This window comes from Protomyctophum bolini (genome assembly GCF_963924005.1).
Source record: "Protomyctophum bolini genome assembly, chromosome: 9".
NCBI lineage: Eukaryota > Metazoa > Chordata > Actinopteri > Myctophiformes > Myctophidae > Protomyctophum > Protomyctophum bolini.
The window spans coordinates 43,041,362-43,061,416 of NC_137870.1; the positions used below are offsets into that span (position 1 = coordinate 43,041,362).

The 20,055-nt window shown below is 40.8% G+C and overlaps 1 protein-coding gene across 1 annotated transcript; it reads right to left on the reverse strand.

Annotated features, from left to right (window-relative positions):
- Positions 1 to 2,636: 2,636 nt before the first annotated feature.
- On the reverse strand, positions 2,637 to 18,518 carry dus4l (dihydrouridine synthase 4-like). Its single transcript, XM_080772984.1, has 15 exons — positions 18,104 to 18,518; positions 17,627 to 17,748; positions 17,248 to 17,365; positions 16,549 to 16,671; positions 15,482 to 15,708; positions 14,387 to 14,638; positions 14,187 to 14,203; positions 13,295 to 13,333; positions 11,476 to 11,585; positions 11,184 to 11,284; positions 9,956 to 10,103; positions 7,912 to 8,047; positions 6,026 to 6,128; positions 4,344 to 4,444; positions 2,637 to 3,662 (listed from the first exon to the last, which is right to left on the reverse strand). Exons 1-15 carry the CDS (start codon positions 18,193 to 18,195, stop codon positions 3,627 to 3,629), a joined length of 1,725 nt encoding a protein of 574 aa, XP_080629110.1. The 5' UTR covers positions 18,196 to 18,518; the 3' UTR covers positions 2,637 to 3,626.
- Positions 18,519 to 20,055: the final 1,537 nt, after the last annotated feature.

The following is a 20,055-nucleotide window of genomic DNA, read 5'->3' on the forward strand; positions in this document are numbered from 1 at the left end:
TACTGCATGTTTTTTTGTGAGCGTACCTACCCTATGGGGACACGGGGAGAACATGCAAACTCCACACAGAAAGGACCTTTCGCCAACCCCCGCCTTCGGGGTTTGGGCACTGATGACGCGGAGGTATAGGCCTACTAATAATGGTGGCTTAAGTAAACAGCAAGCTGGGGATAAAGAGAGATGACACCGAGGTATAGTGCCACATGGAATGTTCTGAACACATTTGTGACCAGACAACATGCGTAACGGGAGGTTAAACAAGTACATTAAGTGCATTTCAACCGTGACATGTTCTGCATTACCGAGTCTGCTCTGTCTTGGTACAGGAGAGCACATGTGATGTCAGAATCACCTGTATTTACAGCCGTTTATACAGCAGTAATGACAAACAGTGAAAGACGCAGATCTAAGGTCCCTTTTCCACGAAGAAAACGGTTAAACCACCTACTACCACTAAGGTACCACTAAGTTACAATACTGAGGAGTCAGAAGACATCTATCGTAATGCTCTTGTCTCTTGCAGTGTAGGATGTCTACAGGGTCTTGAACGGGTTGAAATAAGTTCATTACAGTCAACAGTACTCGTCTGTAAAACACTAGCACCACCATTATCCATACAAGTCAATGCGTGGATGCCCACTGCCCAAAGTGCCCATCCAACATCGTTGAGCCTATACTTCTGTTTTTAAGAGTGAATCCAAACCTGGCTCACTTTCATCAAGCGGTCGGGAAATATTCTGCAACATTGCCCTTTACTCCGAGTATGTTTGAGCTGACCACACAAACAGCTTCAAATACGACTCACACTAGGGCCAAAGATCAGTTGTCTAGTAAGTAAAGTAAACCTCGGCGTGACCTGATAACGTCCTAAAAAAACATCCATAGATGAAGGGGGTTGCTTTTAAACACTGTTAACCTAAATGTACTCATTTGCTCACATGATGTAAGAAATCTATATAACTAACATTGACATACAGTATGTAACAAAACACAGTGTGGACAAAACAAGGGGCGAAAGGTTAGGATTGTCAACTATAGGCTACTTGGGGGATGGGAGGGCCACTCAGTGTTGATGTGTTTAACAGATTTGGGTGTCAACCCATTTTGGGGTGGGAACCCCCTTTTGGTGTTTTAAGCATTATGTTATGCTTTAGCTATTGGAAAATAGCAGATCTACAAGCTCATCTGCTATTTTGTAGATCTGCTATATTTTTGAAAAGTCTAATGTGGCGCAAATCTTTGAATATATATTCTTTCAGAGCAAATGTTTTTCACTCAAACCTTTGCTTCTGGGGGGGGGGGGGGGGGGGGTTGGTCCCTGGCTGGAACAACATATTTTCAGATGGGGGGTGGGGGGGGGGGGTGGGGGGGGGGAGGGGGGGGGGGGGGGGGGGGGTGGGGGGGGTCGTCGGTGGCCAATTAGATATAATTTGTGGGGTCCTCAACATGAAAATGTTGAGAACCACTGCCACATAGAAACATGGGGTTTTTCAGAAAACTGTCATCATTTAGAAGTCATTTGTAGAATCGTCGTCTATGTCACAGAACCAGGATTAGCATCAGTGTAAAGGTATTTCAAACATATTATAGATACTTAAATAGCTAGATACTGTAGATACAGTCAACCACAGACCAAGTACATAGTGTGACTAGAGTGTCCTTTCCTCCATTATGTTATTATTCAGTCAATTGTTTGTGTGCTCTGTAGCAGTTATTGGTTCAGTGTCCTGAAAGGGTGCAATAACTTGCTGTGGGCTACCAGTAGAGGTCACTGCAGACGCGTTTGTGTACCCGTGTGGCATGAATAGATAAAGCCCCCCTGGAACCAATTAATGTTGATTCCGTTGATTAAAACCAAGAAGAAAAATGTTCGTGGACTAAGCTTTTTTTCACTGATGAAAACTAAATGGAAACTAAATAAAAACTAAGGCTATGGTGACTAAAACTATGACTAAATATACTGACATTTTTGTCAACAAAATAAAAACTACACTAAAATGTTAGGAAGAGATCCAGTACAGGTAATTTTACAATAACTGGTTGCATGCTGTATCAAAGGCCCGCCAAAACACATTTTAGCTGACTAAATCAACCGTAGATTTTGTCGACTAAAATCGTATTATATTTAGTCGACTAAAACTAGACTTAACACTAATCTATCTTGAATATGTATAACACAGTGGCAGCATGGTATTGACATTTAACTTAACTTTATTAAACAAAGTAGGTCATCTAAAAAGGCACTTGATGCTGTGGTTTCTACTGGCTATAATATCACACACACACACACACACACACACACACACACACACACACACACACACACACACACACACACACACACACACACACACACACACACACACACACACACACACACACACACACACACACACACACACACACACACACACACACACACACACACACACACACACACACACACACACACACACACACACACACGCGTAAACTTGATAAGAATACAACTCAATGAAGCAAGATAATGGCCGAAAAGGAACAACAGCAAGTTATCATTTAGTAGCAAAGAACACTGAACTCTCCATTGGTCAGGGCATTTCTGTCTCTAGAACAAAGCATATTCTATACCATCTCCCGTAGTTTAACACATATTCTATAACATCTCCCGTAGTTTGCCACTGGACTACACAGAAACCCCACTTCCGGAAAGGGGAGCGTCATTCCGAAGTTACAAATGACAAATATCTGTAACTTTCTTTTGAAGAAAAGCAATTCAGATCTGGGATGTAATCCTGTGCAAGTCCTATACATTCTTATTGGGATTGAGACAGTCTGACATTCTTAATAAAAAAATAAAAAATAAATCCACTTGTGTGAAGTGAGTGGTCGCCTTTCATTATCATACATCACACTCCGTGCTCAGCCAATCAGCGGAGCACATTCTACGCTCATACAGACAGATACACACACACACACACACACACCAAGCTGTGCATTGGAGCGGCTAGCGCCCCTCAAATATAAAACAAAATACAATATCTGGAATGGACAGAATAATGTATAATATAGAAGTATGAAAGCCAATGTGTCAATCTGTCACTTTAATAATCTTGCTACAGTAAATAACTAAAACACGCGTTTACACAAGATAAAATCAAGCCGACCGCAACATGCATTCTTGTGAATCTATTGCAGAGTAGAGTACATTCATAGCGTACCGGTGCTCTAAAACCATGCAAAAAACAAACAAAAAAACAAACAGCAGTACAAGTCAACAACAACACAACCCTGGTCAATTATCTACACTGGAAGTGTTTAGGATGATTAGACCAGGGAACATTTATCGATTGAAACCTCCTCTCGATTGCCTCGAGCAAAGCAAATCCATTGAAAAGAAATGGTATCAATGCCATCCAGGACAGTCTTGATCACATGTGTCAAAGGTGCCACCGAGGTCGATGGCTGACGAAATGATGTATACTTTTAAAGCATAAAGTCAATGTTTTTTCGTGACATGCACTGAGGCACGATGTGCTAATAGGAAGGTGCAGCTGTGTGGTGTGGTGTGGTGTGGTGCTACTGGCCTCCAATCCAGGCTGTGTTGCCACCAGTATAAACTCTTAACCCAGAGAACGTCACAGTAGCTAGTCGTCCTTTTTATCCCCACCATCCTGAAGATTCTGAGCAAAAAAAAACAATGTTCATGATATTATAACAACAAGTAGTAAAAGTAGGCCGCCCTCCATAACAAACTTTACTTGTTCATTTCACGGGACGGTGCGAGTTAATGAACGTTCACTACCAAGTTGCATGAAACCATTATCCTCGTAATGGTTTCACGCAACTTATCGCAAACCCGCAGGTTTAGTGTTCTAAAAGCTACCCATCTCTGATTCTCTGTTGGCTGATGAGAAATCAATGATTGAACAATGATCATCAACTCCCACTGAATTCTGGTTCCGTTTACCTTGGATGCCATGGACGTGATCCCGAAATATTGCCGTCTTTGTAATGGGTGCCAAGGACGTAACGAGGCCAATATTTTCAAAAAATATATATATAAATATATATATATTTTTTTTCATCCATATTTTGAAAATTCCTCTAATCTGGTGTACAGGTGATGACATGCACATTACATGCATAATAGAATTACAAATTCTTTCTTACTTTATAATGGGCACTCAGAGCCTAAATTGGTGCCCCGCCCACTGGCGCTTAAGATTACGTAATAAAATAATTATTACTATTTAATGGAATCATTTTGAAGAAAAGGGGGTTTCTAACTAACTGATTCTTTTGGAGGTTCGAAAATCCCTTGAGCTGTGGGACAGACTGGACAGAGAGGAAAACCTCCTCACCTGGAGCGCCTGGTGTTCCTTCAGCAGTCTGTCGTACTCCTCCGTCAGACCGTCCGTCTGAGTCCTGATCGCCGTCACCTCTGAATGGGACGTCTTCAGGGCTAGAGAGGGGGAACACGTTCAAAAACATTACAATTTAGGCATTTAGCAGACGCTCTGAATCCAGAGCTATTTTTAGGGCCGATTAAAGCCCAGCACACACCGGGTGCGCAACGACGCGGCAACGCCTGGAAAATAGAACGGTGGCGTATCGGAGCGCCAGGCGAGGCGTGAACGCACGTCGGACGCCGCCGGTGTGGGATTATAGGTTCATTGAAAATAACGGAGGCGGCTGTTTTGACGGCGCGCGGCGTTCGCAGACGGTGTGTGATGGGCTTCATACTGTTGAATCGCTGTTTCGGCGCTGTAGTGCCGAAATGATTTCGGCTCGTCAGACGATTTCAGTAGCACCGAAGAGGCGACTTTAGGACGGTACCCGCCCCCCCACCCCGAACCTCAAATGACGTCACATTGTAGGCTCTACAGAGCTCTAAAATAGGAGTATGAATCGGCCCTTACAATAAACAAGAACAAAAAGCATGGCAATGCATCACATACAAAGTATTTATCATGAAACATGCGTAAGCTAAGAACGTAACAGTGGAATATCTATATTATGAAACTATACCAACTATATTATACTATAAAGTGCTATGACTACATGCAATGCAATTCTAGTGCCGCCTACGTAACATGCTATGAATCTGTATAAAATGCTATCTAAGTCTACATGAAGTGCTATCTAAGGGGCTAGGGCACATTGTCATCTTTGTTTAATTAAGGTTGCATCAGTTAGTTTCCTCGTCTAAGTTTAGCTTTTGTTAAAATGTTTAGTTTTTATTAGTTCAATATTAGTTTTTCTTCACATAACTTACATGGAGGTCTTTAAATATGTGGCCCTGAATACCGCTATTGAACTCACGCAAATATACACAAACTGCATTGATTTACATTGGGAAACTGACATTATGCGATTGTATACACACACACATATTTCAGCAGGTCACCAATTTCCCCGTAACAACACCATGCTGGAGTGAGTGAGTGAGCGAGTGGCCGAGATTTTGGGTATTGGAATTTGGCTTAAAGGAGAATTCCATACTAAAAGGCTTTCTTACCTTTCTTTGTAGTTACATCCCCACCAAAGAAGTCCACGTGTTATTTTGTACAAAAGCTCCTTATTGGCTATTTCCCCTACCATAAGCAGTACATGAAATGCATTGAATGGGAATGGGAATTGAATGGAGCTATGGGGTGTTGTGCTAATTTGCTTATTTCCATCACTCAAAATTATATATTTTTTGTATATATCCTCTCTTCATAATGTAAATATTATCCCAAGCAGCAAACTTTACTACTTATTTCGATGGAAATTAGCACAACACCCCATAGCCGGGCCCCATTCAATTCAATGCAATTCATTGAGGGCTTATGGTAGGGGAAATAGCCAATAAGGAGTTTTTGCACAAAAAAACACCTGGACCTCTTTGGTGGTGACGTATAACTATAAAGAAAGGTAAGAAAGCCTTCTAGCATGGAATTCTCCTTTAAGTGTGTGTGTGTGTGTGTGTGTGTGTGTGTGTGTGTGTGTGTGTGTGTGTGTGTGCGTGTGTGTGTGTGTGTGTGTAGCCATGTCCACTAACCATGCCCTGCTGTTGACAGATCTGACTGCAGGTTCTTCACCTCCTGTCTCAACAGTTCCATACCCTCCGCTGTGACCTTGTCACCTTTCCCATCCACCAGAGTCTGAAATACATGAGGAGGATGCCAGGAAGTCATACACCATCCGCCAAGTCTATGGACTCTTTTCTCTTCCATATCTTTCATACAACGTGATCCAAATATGTACATGTGCAATAATTATTATTATAATACATTAGGTTTATACTTCTCATCTGTTGAAACAGATCGCGAGGCACTTAACGAAATATAAATAAATATAAGTATATATATTTTTTTTAAAGACAATAAGCAAAAAATAAAACCTATGTACCGGTAATAATAAAGTTATCAAAAAGAAAGTTATCTTTTTGAAAAGAAAATATATTTTACAAAGATGTAGAATTGTTCGGATAAAAATTATAAAAGTATGGAAATTGCCTCCAATCCATTCCACAATGCCGGTATCTGAGAACTATGCAAGTCTATGCACTGATCTGATATCACGTAAATTATCACAGGATTAAGCATTATCCTTTATTTTGCATGTTTCATTTTCAAGATGATGTTGCGCTAAATGTCTTGTTTTACTAAGTTGAGGCTGAGGCTTTGTTATAGGTCTTTGTTACTAATTTTATTTTCCCCGTTATGACTAACTGTCAAACTAGTTAGTAAAGGACTATTATATGGCATTAACTCTTTGTACATATTATTTGTTAGTGGTTTAAAAAGGGCCATGCAACAATACATCACTGTTGGGTGACAACCTTGTGTGTATAAATTCCAAAACGCATTCTCCTTTATTACCATTTTAGAAAATATAAAATTGTGAAAACAGCCGATCTACCAGCAGCTCACAACGATGCTATTTTCACTACGTTCACACCTGTATGATGAAGTAGGGCATTCATTTATGAAAATAAATAAATCGTTGAAACGGGGAGAGCCGAGCTTTCTGCCCGACAGCAACGGATAGCAATATCACATCCATTCAGGGTTAGTATTATTCGGCAGTGTTGTTTTTGTCGACTAAAACTAAGACGAAAAATGTGTTTGTCGACTACCTTTTTTCACTGACGAAAATTACATAAAAACGAAATAAAAACTAAGCCATGATGACTAACACTATGACTAAATATACTGTCGATTTTGTCAACAAATAAAAACTAGACTAGAATGTTAGGAAGGGACTAGTGGACAAGAGATCCAGTATAAGTAAATGACACGCAAAAAAATAGCCAATCTACAAGCTCACAACGCGTCACAGCGCGATGCGTTGTGAGCTTGTAGATCGGCTATTTTCAGCAAGTGTAAAATCAGCCATTACGACAGCATCAAGGACGATACGATTCAAGGATTTGAAATCGATACAGCAACTATTTAAAATACATTGACATTATTTTAAACCAAGTAATTAAACCCCTTTATAATTTATTTCTTCAAAAAATAGCTAAATACCATGCGCGAAAATGTAGCATTGATACAATCGATAAATTACATAGCAAAACGATTCGATACCGATTATTTGCATTGAAAAACGATACGATGCATACTAGTCCATGTTGCAGTTTTCGTTTCGATATACGGTACTTTATGGGTTTAATTAACCCATTTTGGGGCGGGAACCCCTTTTGGTGTTAACATTATGTTATGCTTTAGCTATTGAAAAAAAGCAGATCTACAAGCTCATAGAGCTTGTAGGTCTGCTATTTTTGAAGAATCGAAGAACCACTGACATAGGAACATAGATTTTTCAGAAAACTGTCATTTTCAAACAGACATTTTTAGAATCTGATCTCAGGTCAAAATGGGTTAAAGTCGATTTTTGGATGCAGTTTACTACATCGTTACACCCCCTAGCCAGCCTTACCTTTCTCAGCAGCTCATTGTCCTCCATGTATTTGGTGGCCGTCTGGTTGGCGGTGTCCGCCTGCATCTGCAGAGCGGCGGTGCTCCCAGACGCTGTGGCCAGCTGGTTAATCAGAGTGACCACTCGCCTCATCACGCTGCAGGGAAAGGAAGGGATGTGTGATCATCATCATAATCAACAAAAGCACTAGGGGGGGCGCACGCTCTTTCGCGGCTCCCAGGCTCTGGAAGAGCCTGGACTACATGTTGTCTCAGTAAGACAGCTCTCCCCCCTATCCACAAGGAGGAGCAGTGCACCAAAGAATTATGGGAATTGTAGTACAGGAAGGTAGTGAGCCCAGTGTCCATGACATCAGAGACAACAGGCTCACTGCTACAATCTAAAATATCTAAAACCACATATTACACACATAAAGACCCCCAGAAAAGTGTTCTAAAGCTTCTAAACGTCATTAACATATATTTTTTTGCAAAAAGGGTGAAGTGTCCCTTTAAGACTCATCTTTTCTCCCTGGCTTTTAATCCCTCCCGAGTCCATTTTATGCTTTCATGATTATATTTTTGTCATTTTTTGTGATTGTGTTTTCTCATTTATATTCTATGTTCTCCTGCCCGTTCTCTGTTTTTGCCACTGATGTACAGCACTTTGGTCAACCTTGGTTGTATTAAAACGTGCTCTATAAATAAAGTTTGATTTGATTTGATCATAAAGACAAAACAACACCCTTTAGATCTGCTCCTACGACGTAGATGTAATGGATGGAAATTCGTTTAGTTCATACGGTGTTTCAGAAATGCATTTTATTGTTTCATTGTAATTGAAAAAGAAAAAACATCTGTTGTAAGCTTTTATTAGAACTATTTCTGCCATTTTTTTTTTTAATGTTTGGAAATGTATGGACATTTTTCAACATGGAAACGATTGACGATCATGCACAAATAATAGGCGTTATCACAAATAATTAGCGATTAGGCAATTTATTTATTCCAATTGCGACAGGCCTATTCTGTAGCCAACTTGATGATGGTATAGAACAGAGGTTCCCAAACTTTTTCGTGTCAAGGACCCCCAAATCAACATTTATTCAATTATTAGGCCACGGACCCCCCCCCCCCCCCATTTGAAAACATATGTAACCAGTGACCCCGATAAGGGAGGATTTTTTACAGCTCTAGCAGTGATTCCGAAACATATATTTCATGGACGCCCAGTTTCATACTCATTATGCTACGGTCGACCCCTGATTTAATGACTTTTCTATCTCTGGTACCCCAATTTATATTGTAAATCCACTGTTAATTTAACTAACTTAACTGAGAGTGTACAAGGGTCCATTTGTACACTCTCTGAGTTACAGACCCATACGGGTCCATTTGGTTCATATCTCAGCTTCGTATCTCAGGTTCGTATCTCAGCTCTCATTGTGTCTAGTCTTCAAGATCCTAGGTGCCTCTGTTCCAGAGTACTCAACCAGAGGAAGTCCTTATGATCTAGTTCCCCCCAGTTTCAGGACACTCATGGGGAAAAAAATTCTTTTTTCTACGCAGCCACTACTCTGTGGAATGCACTCCCTCCAGCCCTGAAATCCCTAGATTCTATTGCAATATTTAGGAAAGACCTGAAATCATGGCTCCATCTACAGTTCTACACACTCACTGGTCATAGTTAGCTTCCGACCCTGGATATCCCATCTCCCATGCTCAGGACTTTTTTCTCAGGGTACCTCTTGTCCTATGTATATAGCTCCCAGCCTTATATATATATATAAGGATTATTTATTATATGTTCCATGGTTGTTTTGCCTGTACAGTATGTATGTGTATAGTTTCATGTTACAAAGTGGACCACAATGGAAACAAGCGAAGGCTTTTTTGTGTCTAAGTCCATTTGGCGTTTTTTTTAAATGATGTCATTTTCTGTAAGTTTCTTAAACTGTCTCTAATTGAGCTACAGTAGGGACCCCCTGGAACTCCCTCACGTACCCCTAGGGGTGCCCAGCCCGGCCCGGACCCCACTTTGGGAACACCTGGTATAGAACACTCACAGCCAGAGGAAGAGGGAGAAGCCGGAGATGTAGAGGTTCCTCTGGGCTCTGAAGAGCTTCATGTGGAGGTGGTCAGACATGTTGGGGTGGTGCTTGGCCTCCTTGCCCTGTTCCGCGCCGGAATATTTCCTCACCTCGCGCACGGCATCTGAAGGGAAGAACACAAGGAAAGTCTTTGTGTGAGCTTGTAGATCTGCTATTTTCAGCATGCAACAAAGTGTAAAATGACTTATTTTTTTTAATATACATTTTTATCCCACGATTTTGTAACCCATTTTTCACCCCTGTCAATCATCTATTGTGATCCTGGGCTCTACACACCCTCCACCAACCTAGTCCCCATATATGGGGGACATGGGGAGAACAACGGACTTGAACTCATGCTTCCTTCATGCCCGAGTGTCCAAGTTGCTCCTTTTACACCCGACAGGGGGGAGTTTCCCTGGTTGGACGTAGCGCGCATGGAAGGAACACGTTATTCCAACCAGTTCCTTTCCCCTTCATCAGGCGCCCCAGCTGGCCAGGGGGAGGCAGTTTCAAATGACTTTTTAAAAATGACTTTTAGTGGATCTCTTGTCCACTAGTCCCTTCCTAACAGTCTAGTTTTTATTGGTTGACGAAATTGTCAGTATATTTAGTCTTAGTTTTAGTCATCGTAGCTTAGTTTTCATTTAGTTTTTGTCAGTGAAAAAAGGTAGTCGATGAAAAATGTCCATCTTAAAGGAGAATTCCATACTAAAAGGCTTTCTTACCTTTCTCTGTAGTTGTTACGTCCCCATCAAAGAGGTCCAGGTGTTATTTTGTGCAAAAGCTCCTTATTGGCTATTTCCCCTACCATAAGCCCTAAATGAATTGCATTGAATTGAATGGGATGTATGGGGTGTTGTGCTAATTCGCTTATTTCCATCGCTCAAAATTATAATTTTTTTGTATACATCCTCTCTTCATAATGTAAATAATAACCCAAGCTGCACACTACTTATTTCGATGGAAATAAGCAAATTAGCACAACACCCCATACATCCCATTCAATTCAATTCAATGCAATTCATTTAGGGCTTATGGTAGGGGAAATAGCCAAATTATTTTGCACAAAATAAACCTGGACCTCTTTGATGGGGACGTAACAACTACAGAGAAAGGTAAGAAAGCCTTTTAGTATGGAATTCTCCTTTAAGTTTTAGTCGACGAAAACAACACCGCAGCAGACTGCCGATGTTAAACTTACCGAGGAAGAGGACGATGAGGATTATGATCATGGTGAGGAACACCCTGTTCCAGAACCGAGCCACGCTGTTCCAAATACTGAGTTGGAATATACTCTGCCATCTTCAATGGGACAGCGGCAGCAAAACAAATGATAAGACAATGCAATGATGTTAAATGAATAAATTCAGCATTTAAGAAAGAATAAATCGTGCAATAATTTGCATCGTTTGACTTTATGTTCACATGTCATGGATGACGCACACACACACACACACACACACACACACACACACACACACACACACACACACCTCCTAGCTGAGATGAATGGCACGCAGAGGATGAGGAGAATGGCGATTTCCACGTAAAGGAAGAGGGCAACAGCAGTCCATTGTAATGTCATCTCCACCAATGACACCTTCTGGAGAAAAAAAACACACATTAAAGCCATTCTGACCCGAGATCAGATTTTAAAAAATTGTCTTCGGAATCCTGACAGTTTTCTGAAAAAGCTATGTTTCTAAGTCAGTCGTTCGATCTGCTATTTTTCAATAGCTAAAGCTTAAAGTTACTGAAACTAAAACAAACTGAGCCCAATTGCCCTACATGTGGATATCACCGATGGGGTGGAGCAGGTCGGTGACTTTAAATATCTGGGAACAACCATAGATAATAAACTCACCTTACCTTTCAGACCAATGCAATGCAGATAACATCTATACGAAAAGGCAAAGGCAGCGGCTTTATCTTCTCAAGAAACTGAGACGTTTTAATGCTATAGTAAACACACCCTGACCATGGACTATAGATCACTCACTGAGAGTGTTGTCACTTTTAACATGGTGTCCTGGTTTGGGGAATCTCTCAGTTGGAGATAAAAAACAAACTCACCCAGTGACCCAGGTAGTCAACCAGGCAAGTAAGATCATTGGAGACAACTTCAGGACATATACAACCACTCCATAACCAAAAAAAGCAATTCAGATTTACAATGATTCTACCCGACTTCGCTCTGAATTTGACTTGTTGCCATCGGGCAGGAGGCTTATGGACAAAATTAGCTAAAAAAAAAAGGAGGGTTACAAAACTTTGTTTGTGCCAATACTGCTGTGGACATTTTAAATAAGAAAATGTTGAAATAGTTCACCTAATCCCCACTGTTCATGATCACTGTTGCTGTGTTTATGTGAAAGCATTTTATATAGTATTTTAATGCATCTGTGTATTTTATGTAATGTTGTAACTGACTGCCGGTGTGCCAAAGACAATTTCCATTTTATGTAAATGTTAATGGACAATAAAGTTCTTTATCTTTAACAATATAGCCTCTGTTGACTCAAATATTTTTACTAAGCATATTAGCCACTCAGTGCAAAGTCCCATTCAGTGATACAAACTGGGTTGCCCCACGATAACAAAATTGGAATGGTGTTTTTTTTATATATATATATATATATATATATATATATATATATATATATATATATATATGATTTAGTTACTCAGCTATAACTTTATAGCCAAACACATGAACTCTGTATTTAACTGTATTTGTTGTATTTTGAAGCTGTAATATTACAAATATATTTATTTTACATTGGAGAAATGTTTGTAAACATTGTTTACAAAATGTTTGTAAAACTGGAACTAAAATGGTTCCATTTATTTATCAAGACTTATGTATTACAGCCCAACTTGTATACATTTTAGTTTATTGTTACTTATGCGCATACATGAGCAGGTGTTTTAGAACTATGAATCATACTTTAATTCATCATAAATCATGAACACATTACCCAACGTTACTGTGACATCATGGACATCATCACCCATTCACCACGAAGCCCCACGCATGATTAGTGACTAGAATACTATTTTATGAAACGTGGAATTATGTAACTTCACTGTTTATCATCTCCAAACCTAGAGCTATACTCCAAACCCAAACACTGCAGTTCAAATGAGGGTGTGTGCCAATGTGCCAAATTGTTTTAGCAAATCAAAAGCTAGCCTAGCATGGCTAAACTAAACTACCACACTTCAAAAGACGCTATACAAATATTAAGCTAATTAATGCCCAAAGAAAGCCACACGAAAGCGCAACTTTACGGTAAGATCTGCAAACGTTACCTTCAGTAAAGACGAAATGAACAGCAGCAATAAAAGTTGCTGCTCCGAGCGTTAAACTTTGACACTTCCTATTTCCGCCGCCGCCGGCGTACTGTCTGCCTGGCTGACAAATCAATGTAAACTTTGGTCTCTACTGCCACCTCGTGTTGGTCACAGGGGTGACCACACTCCCTATTTTAAAGGAGAAATTGCTTGACACGCTGGGAGTCTGGGACCCAAACAGTTTGCCAAACTTACAAATATACATTATAAATTAGCCACTTAAGCATGTGTATATATACGTATATATAATTATATATATAAGCTAAAATAGCATATCAATTCAACAGATATTTACTGGCATATAGTACGTGCAATTGACTTCAACGACACACATATAACCAGTTTGATGACATAAATATCGATGAGGAAGACTACAATATTATATCGGATTGTGTATTATATGCACATTTTATATTATCATGGCTACAAATCTACCTCACTTAAGAGCCAGCTGTTTACCTAGTGTACCATTGACTGGTTAGAAGCAGGTCTATTCTTTGTAGCGAGGGAACTGGAGGGGGGCAAGGTTAATGCAGAGAACTTGAATCACAAATCACCCTTTTTGGGCAGAAATTATGTATTGTATGCCCAGATTTATTTCTTTTTTCCATATTATGAATACTTGATCGTATGACACACACAAGTAGTGAAAAGATCTGATCTACAAGCTCACAACACAAAATAGGGCTGGTGTCTGTGAGTTTTTATAAAGTTTTAACAACCAAAGGTTTTTAAAAAGCACTTGTGACTACTGACTACTATCTATTGAACACAGGTTATTTTTCCATTCTCGGAGGTAATGGTTTTGGACATACAAGGTTTTTGCTATGAAATAAGCTTGATGAATTACAGGCGTTTCAGTGGCATCTTATGGGGAGCAAACGCAAATCGGGTACAGGTATCAATAATGGAATGAAAGGACAAGCAACGTTATAGAAAACAACAATTCCATTTAATGTACCTTCAAAATAAAATATATATTATATATATGTATGATACAAAAAAACACAAAAAAAAACACTGTTTATCGTGACATTCATGTGCGTAAACTCTCTAAAGATCCATACGTGTTGTGGAGATGGTTAATGACAGCCGCGGTACTGGCCAGAGAGTTGAACACCTTTCTCTCGGGCTGAGAGCTAACTCTTTCCAGCATGTAGATGAGATGATGGTGGAAGCAGAGGAAGGGGGTGCCCTGCTCCAGAGCAAAGTCCACCCAGTCCCACACGCACTCCAACGGTGTCTCTTCATACCCCGAAAACATGGCGGGGTTCGACAGTAAGCCCCGCGCAGCCATCACACCTTGAAAGCAAAAACCCATCCGACAAAAAGCATGAATGACGAGAGATACGTTAGAAGACGACATTTTTAATTAGTGTTGGTTTTTCTGCTGCAAACGTCACAGTAAGACAATGAAACTGATTAACCCATTTTGGTGTTTGTTAGCATTTATGATAGCATTTAGATAGCAATTCTGTAGACTTCTGTAGACTTAGATAGCATTTGATACAGACTTATAGCATGTTATGTAAACAGCATAAGTGCATTGTATGTAGTCATAGCACGTCATAGTACATAATGTATAATTGTATATAGATGTATAGCTTATATGTATAGTTTCATTATAGATATTCCACTGTTACTTTCTTAGCTTACGCATGTTTCATGATAAATGTTTTTATGTGATGTATTCCCCATGCTTTTTATTCTTGCTTAATGTAAGTCGCTCTGGATTAAGAGCGTCTACTAAATGCCTAAATTGTAAATTGTAAATTGTAATGATATACTTTAGCTATTGGAAAAATAGCAGATCTACAAGCTCACAGCGGTTCGAGCTTGTAGGTCTGCTATTTTTGAAAAAGCGTGAAAATGTGACAAATCTTTAAATATATTCTTTCAGAGCAAACGTTTTTAACTCAATTCTTTGCTCCTGGGCGGGGTCCCTGGAACAACATATTTTCAGATGGGGGTCGGAGGCCAAATACATATAATTCTGGGGGTCCTTGACATGAAATAGTTTGAGAACCACTGACATAGAAACATGAGGTTTTTCAAGAATGTTGTCTATTTAGAAGACCTTTTTTTAGAATCGTCCTCGGGTCAAAAATGGGTTAAACTGATGACGAGCATCACTCAGAAACGTACCGTCAACACCTGTGAGCTTGTGGACGGACTCCACGTCACGGAGCAACTTGACGTCTCCGTTGGCGATGACCGGGACGGACACGCTGTCTTTAATGGTCTTTATGGCGTCGTGGTTGACAGGCTGGCCGCGCTCGTCCGCCGTGCGGCCGTGCACCGTGATCCAGGACACGCCGGCCGACTCCGCCTTCTGGCACAGGTCCACCGTTCGTCTCAGGTCCTTGTGAATCCTGCGAACCGAGTGACTTATTTTGAAGCTGCATTCTGTAACTTTGTATGTCAAGTAGTCCTAGTGGGGGACATATTTATTGGGCATACTGGGGACTCAAACCGCAGTCTCTCGCATAATGGCATGAGACCAAATTCCTACCACTCACGACAATCCCCACTTGACATGGGGTGTCCTACATGACACCAGGGTATAGAGCGTTGCAGTCCTGTTATGTACCCTTTCATGACGACGCCAGGCCCAGGAAATGAAACCCAATGCATTTTTCCTCATAGACATTTCATTAAGTATTTATTTAAAGACCTTTTAAGCGTCGTACGAAGCCAACTCTCGACAAAATTTAAATCATGACAACAAACACAATATTTTGGACCAAACTAATAATTACAAAAAAAATGTGTTATAACCTGCCGTTTTTATTCTATTTTCTAATTCTTTGTTTGGCCCAAAACATTGTGTTTATTGTCATGATTTGTCACGACAAGAGTTGGCTTTGTCCGCGGCGTAAACGTCTTTAAATAAATACGTTCTGAATCTGAAAAGTCTATGAGGAAAATAAACGGGATTTCTTTTCCTGGTCTCACGAGGGGGGGCGGGACTGTGAGGCTCTATACACAGTACACGTCTACACCTTCATCAACCACTGCAGTTGTGTTATTTTATTGTATCCACACATACCCTACAATTGAAATAAAGTTTTATTAATATAATAATTGGTCACCAAGAAGGCTGTACTGTATGTTCTGGCAGAGCTGACACAGAAGCAACATGGAATTATAGAACAGTGATTCAGCCAAATTAGCGAATAATTATGGGGGCTGTTTTCCACTCTTTGCCGTACCTTATTTTGATGGAAGCTGTATAGTTAGGATTATCCACTTGGTTTCGGACCAGTCTGACCATGTCTTTCACCAATTCAGGCTTGTTTATAAGGCATGCACCATATCCCTCTGACATGGCCCACCTAACATAAAACAAGATTAAAAATAAATCATTATGTGTCCATTAACATTTAACATCACATGCAGAGGATGTCTTGACAGAAAGTAGCTCATAACATCTCTACGGTGGATTTTTATTAAAAACAAGCTCGGCAAATTGAAAGAGGACAATTCAAGCTTGGCCTAGAGCTGCAATGTTGGTGAGTTTAACGTCGTTTAAGACAAGCAGATCGCAAACCAAATTGGATGAGTGGGGAGTCAATGGAGGGTATTGCAACTCTAGATTCATCCCATTATTAAAAAAATTAGCGTTGCAAATTGCGGCTAGGTAGACACTAGACTGCATCTTTTTACATCTGCCCGTGTGAACCGAACATAAGGGGAACTGGTCGGGCTGAAACATTGCCCATAGCTACGAGCTACGAGCTTGTAGGTCTGCTAGTTTTTTTTTAAATCGAAGAACCACTGACATAGAAACATAGCTTTTTCAGAAAACTGTCAGGATGTAGAAGACATTTTTAGAATCTGATCTCAGGTCAGAATGGGTTAAGGCAGATCAGGACTTATTATTATTATTATTATTATTATTATAGATGCACCTCTGGGGACAGCCACAGTTGAGGTCAACTCCATCTGAGAAAGGTGCAACCACACATGCTGCATCAGCCAGGGTCTGTGCATCACTGGAGGCAAACTGCACTATCAGGGGCCGGTCAGCTGATGTCAGAGAGGCAGAAAGAGGAAGGGTCAACATAATAGAATTGTTCATCCTATGCTATCTTAACACGATAGGCCCCCACTCGTTTTATATACATTGCCCAGTCTGGTGTATGTATGTGTCATTGTTATGTATGTCTATAAAAACCTAATAAAAACTAATATAACTCAACATAATAGAATTGTTGCAATAGGGCAAAAAAAACACATCAACAATAAATAAATAAAATAACCACCCTCATTGTGCTGGCAATGCCTCACCTTCATTGGTAGTGAACTCACTGTCCCTGGCTTTTACAGATCGCATAAAATCTGCAGCCACTATCATTGGAGTGAAGCAAATGTCACAATCATATTTCCTCACCAAGGATCTGAATGCCAACCTGAGGACACATTAGAGAGGCACTATAAACTACCACTTGCATTCACATAGTAGTGTTTCCTGTAACATAACAATAATCAATGAAAGACATGCTGTCTTAAAATAAATACTGTACAGTGTGCATTAGCTTCCCGTTCCATGCGCCACAAATGATTGATTGAAATATTTATTAACAGTTTGCAGAATTACAGTACAATTCAAGCACAAACTCAATGCAAAGACTGTTAACTGGACGACCAAATAAAGCATTACACTTGTTTAACAAGAGGGTCCACCTTGTTCAATTCATCAACATGTACTCATTGTCATTGTCTCGTTTTATTATGATTGAAGGCTAAGATTAGAACCATACTTACTTTGAATATCGTACCATTGGAGCACATATTTTAAGGACTTTTCCCGTTTCGAACATCTCCATGATGCTACCGCCACTGTGTTCTGTGTTCATTTCACAACACTGATGGCTAACAGTTAGCTCAAAGTGCTAACTTAACTACCTTTAGAATCTATGTCCGTTTTATTTATGGGGGTTCTGTTGTTTTCAGGGAATGTACCGTTTCATGTCTGATAGCAGGACACACAGAAGGGGGCAAAGGAAAACTAACTGTGTGAAACTTCAAGCCAAAGGAATCTTCGATATGGAAATGAAAACGTGGTGGGGCCGTGTGTTCAGGAGTCAGGAGAGCTAAAACAATAACATTGGTTGCGCTGCACAGGAAGTACCGGGTCGGATTCCGGAACGATCTTGTACCATAGAGTTATTGTACACGTACTTTCCTCTTAAAGCGGGGATGACACGCCCCTCGGGAAGCTATTAAGGCTATTAACGCTAGCATCTAGATTGTGACGTACTTACGGGCCAGCTCAATTTGACCAATAAAATTGATCTTGTATCTGGTCTAAATGTCAGAGCGGCTCTGGGCTCTGCGAGTTAGCGTTCCTGGTGGCTATCAACTCATGCTAGTGGTTTTGAGGCCACCTTCAGCCTCATAGCTGGGTAAAAGTTTGGTGGAAAAATTACTTTTTTGCTACAAAAAACTCGCCAGAATGACACCGAGTTGACGTCCAAGTTTTAGGGAAAACTGTTGCATAATCGCAATTCCGCGCGACGGGCTCCATCGTACCTATCTTGTCTATCTGTCTCCCCCCGCTGACACGCCCTCAGCCGGCTAAGTGCTGAACAGGGCTCACGGAGCCCTGGAGCTTCACGTAACGTTACCACTGCCAGGCTGTGACTACTCTAGCAAAACTGCGCCGGCCTCTCCACCTCTCTCTCTCTCTCTCTCTCACACACACACACACACACACACACACACACTCTCTTTCTCTCTCTCTCTCTCTCTCTCTCTCTCTCTCTCTCTCTCTCTCTCTCTCTCTCTCTCTCTCTCACACACACACACACACACACACACACACCGATATAGGGGCGGTCTCTCTCTCTCTCTCTCTCTCTCTCTCTCTCTCTCTCTCACACACACACACACACACACCAATGATTCTATCGGTATGTTTTAGCCTGTGTGTATAGCTGTTGTGAACGCGAAGAGTTGTGTTTATTATTTACCAAGAAGAGCATCGGCTCTATCCGTCATCCATTGCAACTGCAAGACGGCGAGACGCGGTGTGTGTGTGTGAGAGAGAGAGAGAGAGAGAGAGAGAGAGAGAGAGAGAGAGAGAGAGACTATAGCTGGCCTGCTGCAGGGCAGGCAGTGAAGGTTCCTTCCTTCCTTGTGTTGGGGCTGCATGAATGAATGAGTGACAGCTCGTTACGTCTAATGCTCTACTGAATGAAGTGGAGGCTTTCCCAGCTATAGCCCTACCAAGCAGTTTTAGAGAAAATATTTTTATTTTTAAGACTGTGACCGCGGGTGACTATACCATTAAAAAACAACCGCTGTTCTGGTAGGGCAGACTAGCCTGCTAGCCCCATAATGCGCCCTCTCCCTCTGCTCAGAATGAGCGGAGGGAGAGGGCACATATGGGACATATACCTGCATGAATGGGACATGGGGATCCGTAATCATCATGAATTGGGGCCGACACGGTTACTTACAGTGACTCATAATACCCAATTACGGATTACCCATACAATGTTTTTCACTCGTGAATTCTGTAGACAGTCTTGCCTACGTCAATTCCAAGGACAGGGCAGAGAGCGATCGGCTCGACTATAATGAATAAATTGGACAGAGCAGCAGTAATTGGAATAAATAAATGCATGTTGTCTTGTGTTCTTATCTTCTCGGGGCTATTGTTAATGCATGTTCAAAATCAATCAGCAATTTGACCTAAATATTCCCATTTCATA

Coding starts and splice junctions, on each gene's coding strand:
- dus4l (XM_080772984.1), bottom strand. CDS start 18,195: ATGAACACAGAACACAGTGGCGGTAGCATCATGGAGATGTTCGAAACG. Junction 17,366..17,626: donor TGAGTTCACTACCAATGAAG/GTGAGGCATTGC, acceptor CTCTGACATCAG/CTGACCGGCCCCTGATAGTG. Junction 6,129..7,911: donor ACAATGAGCTGCTGAGAAAG/GTAAGGCTGGCT, acceptor CATGTATTTCAG/ACTCTGGTGGATGGGAAAGG.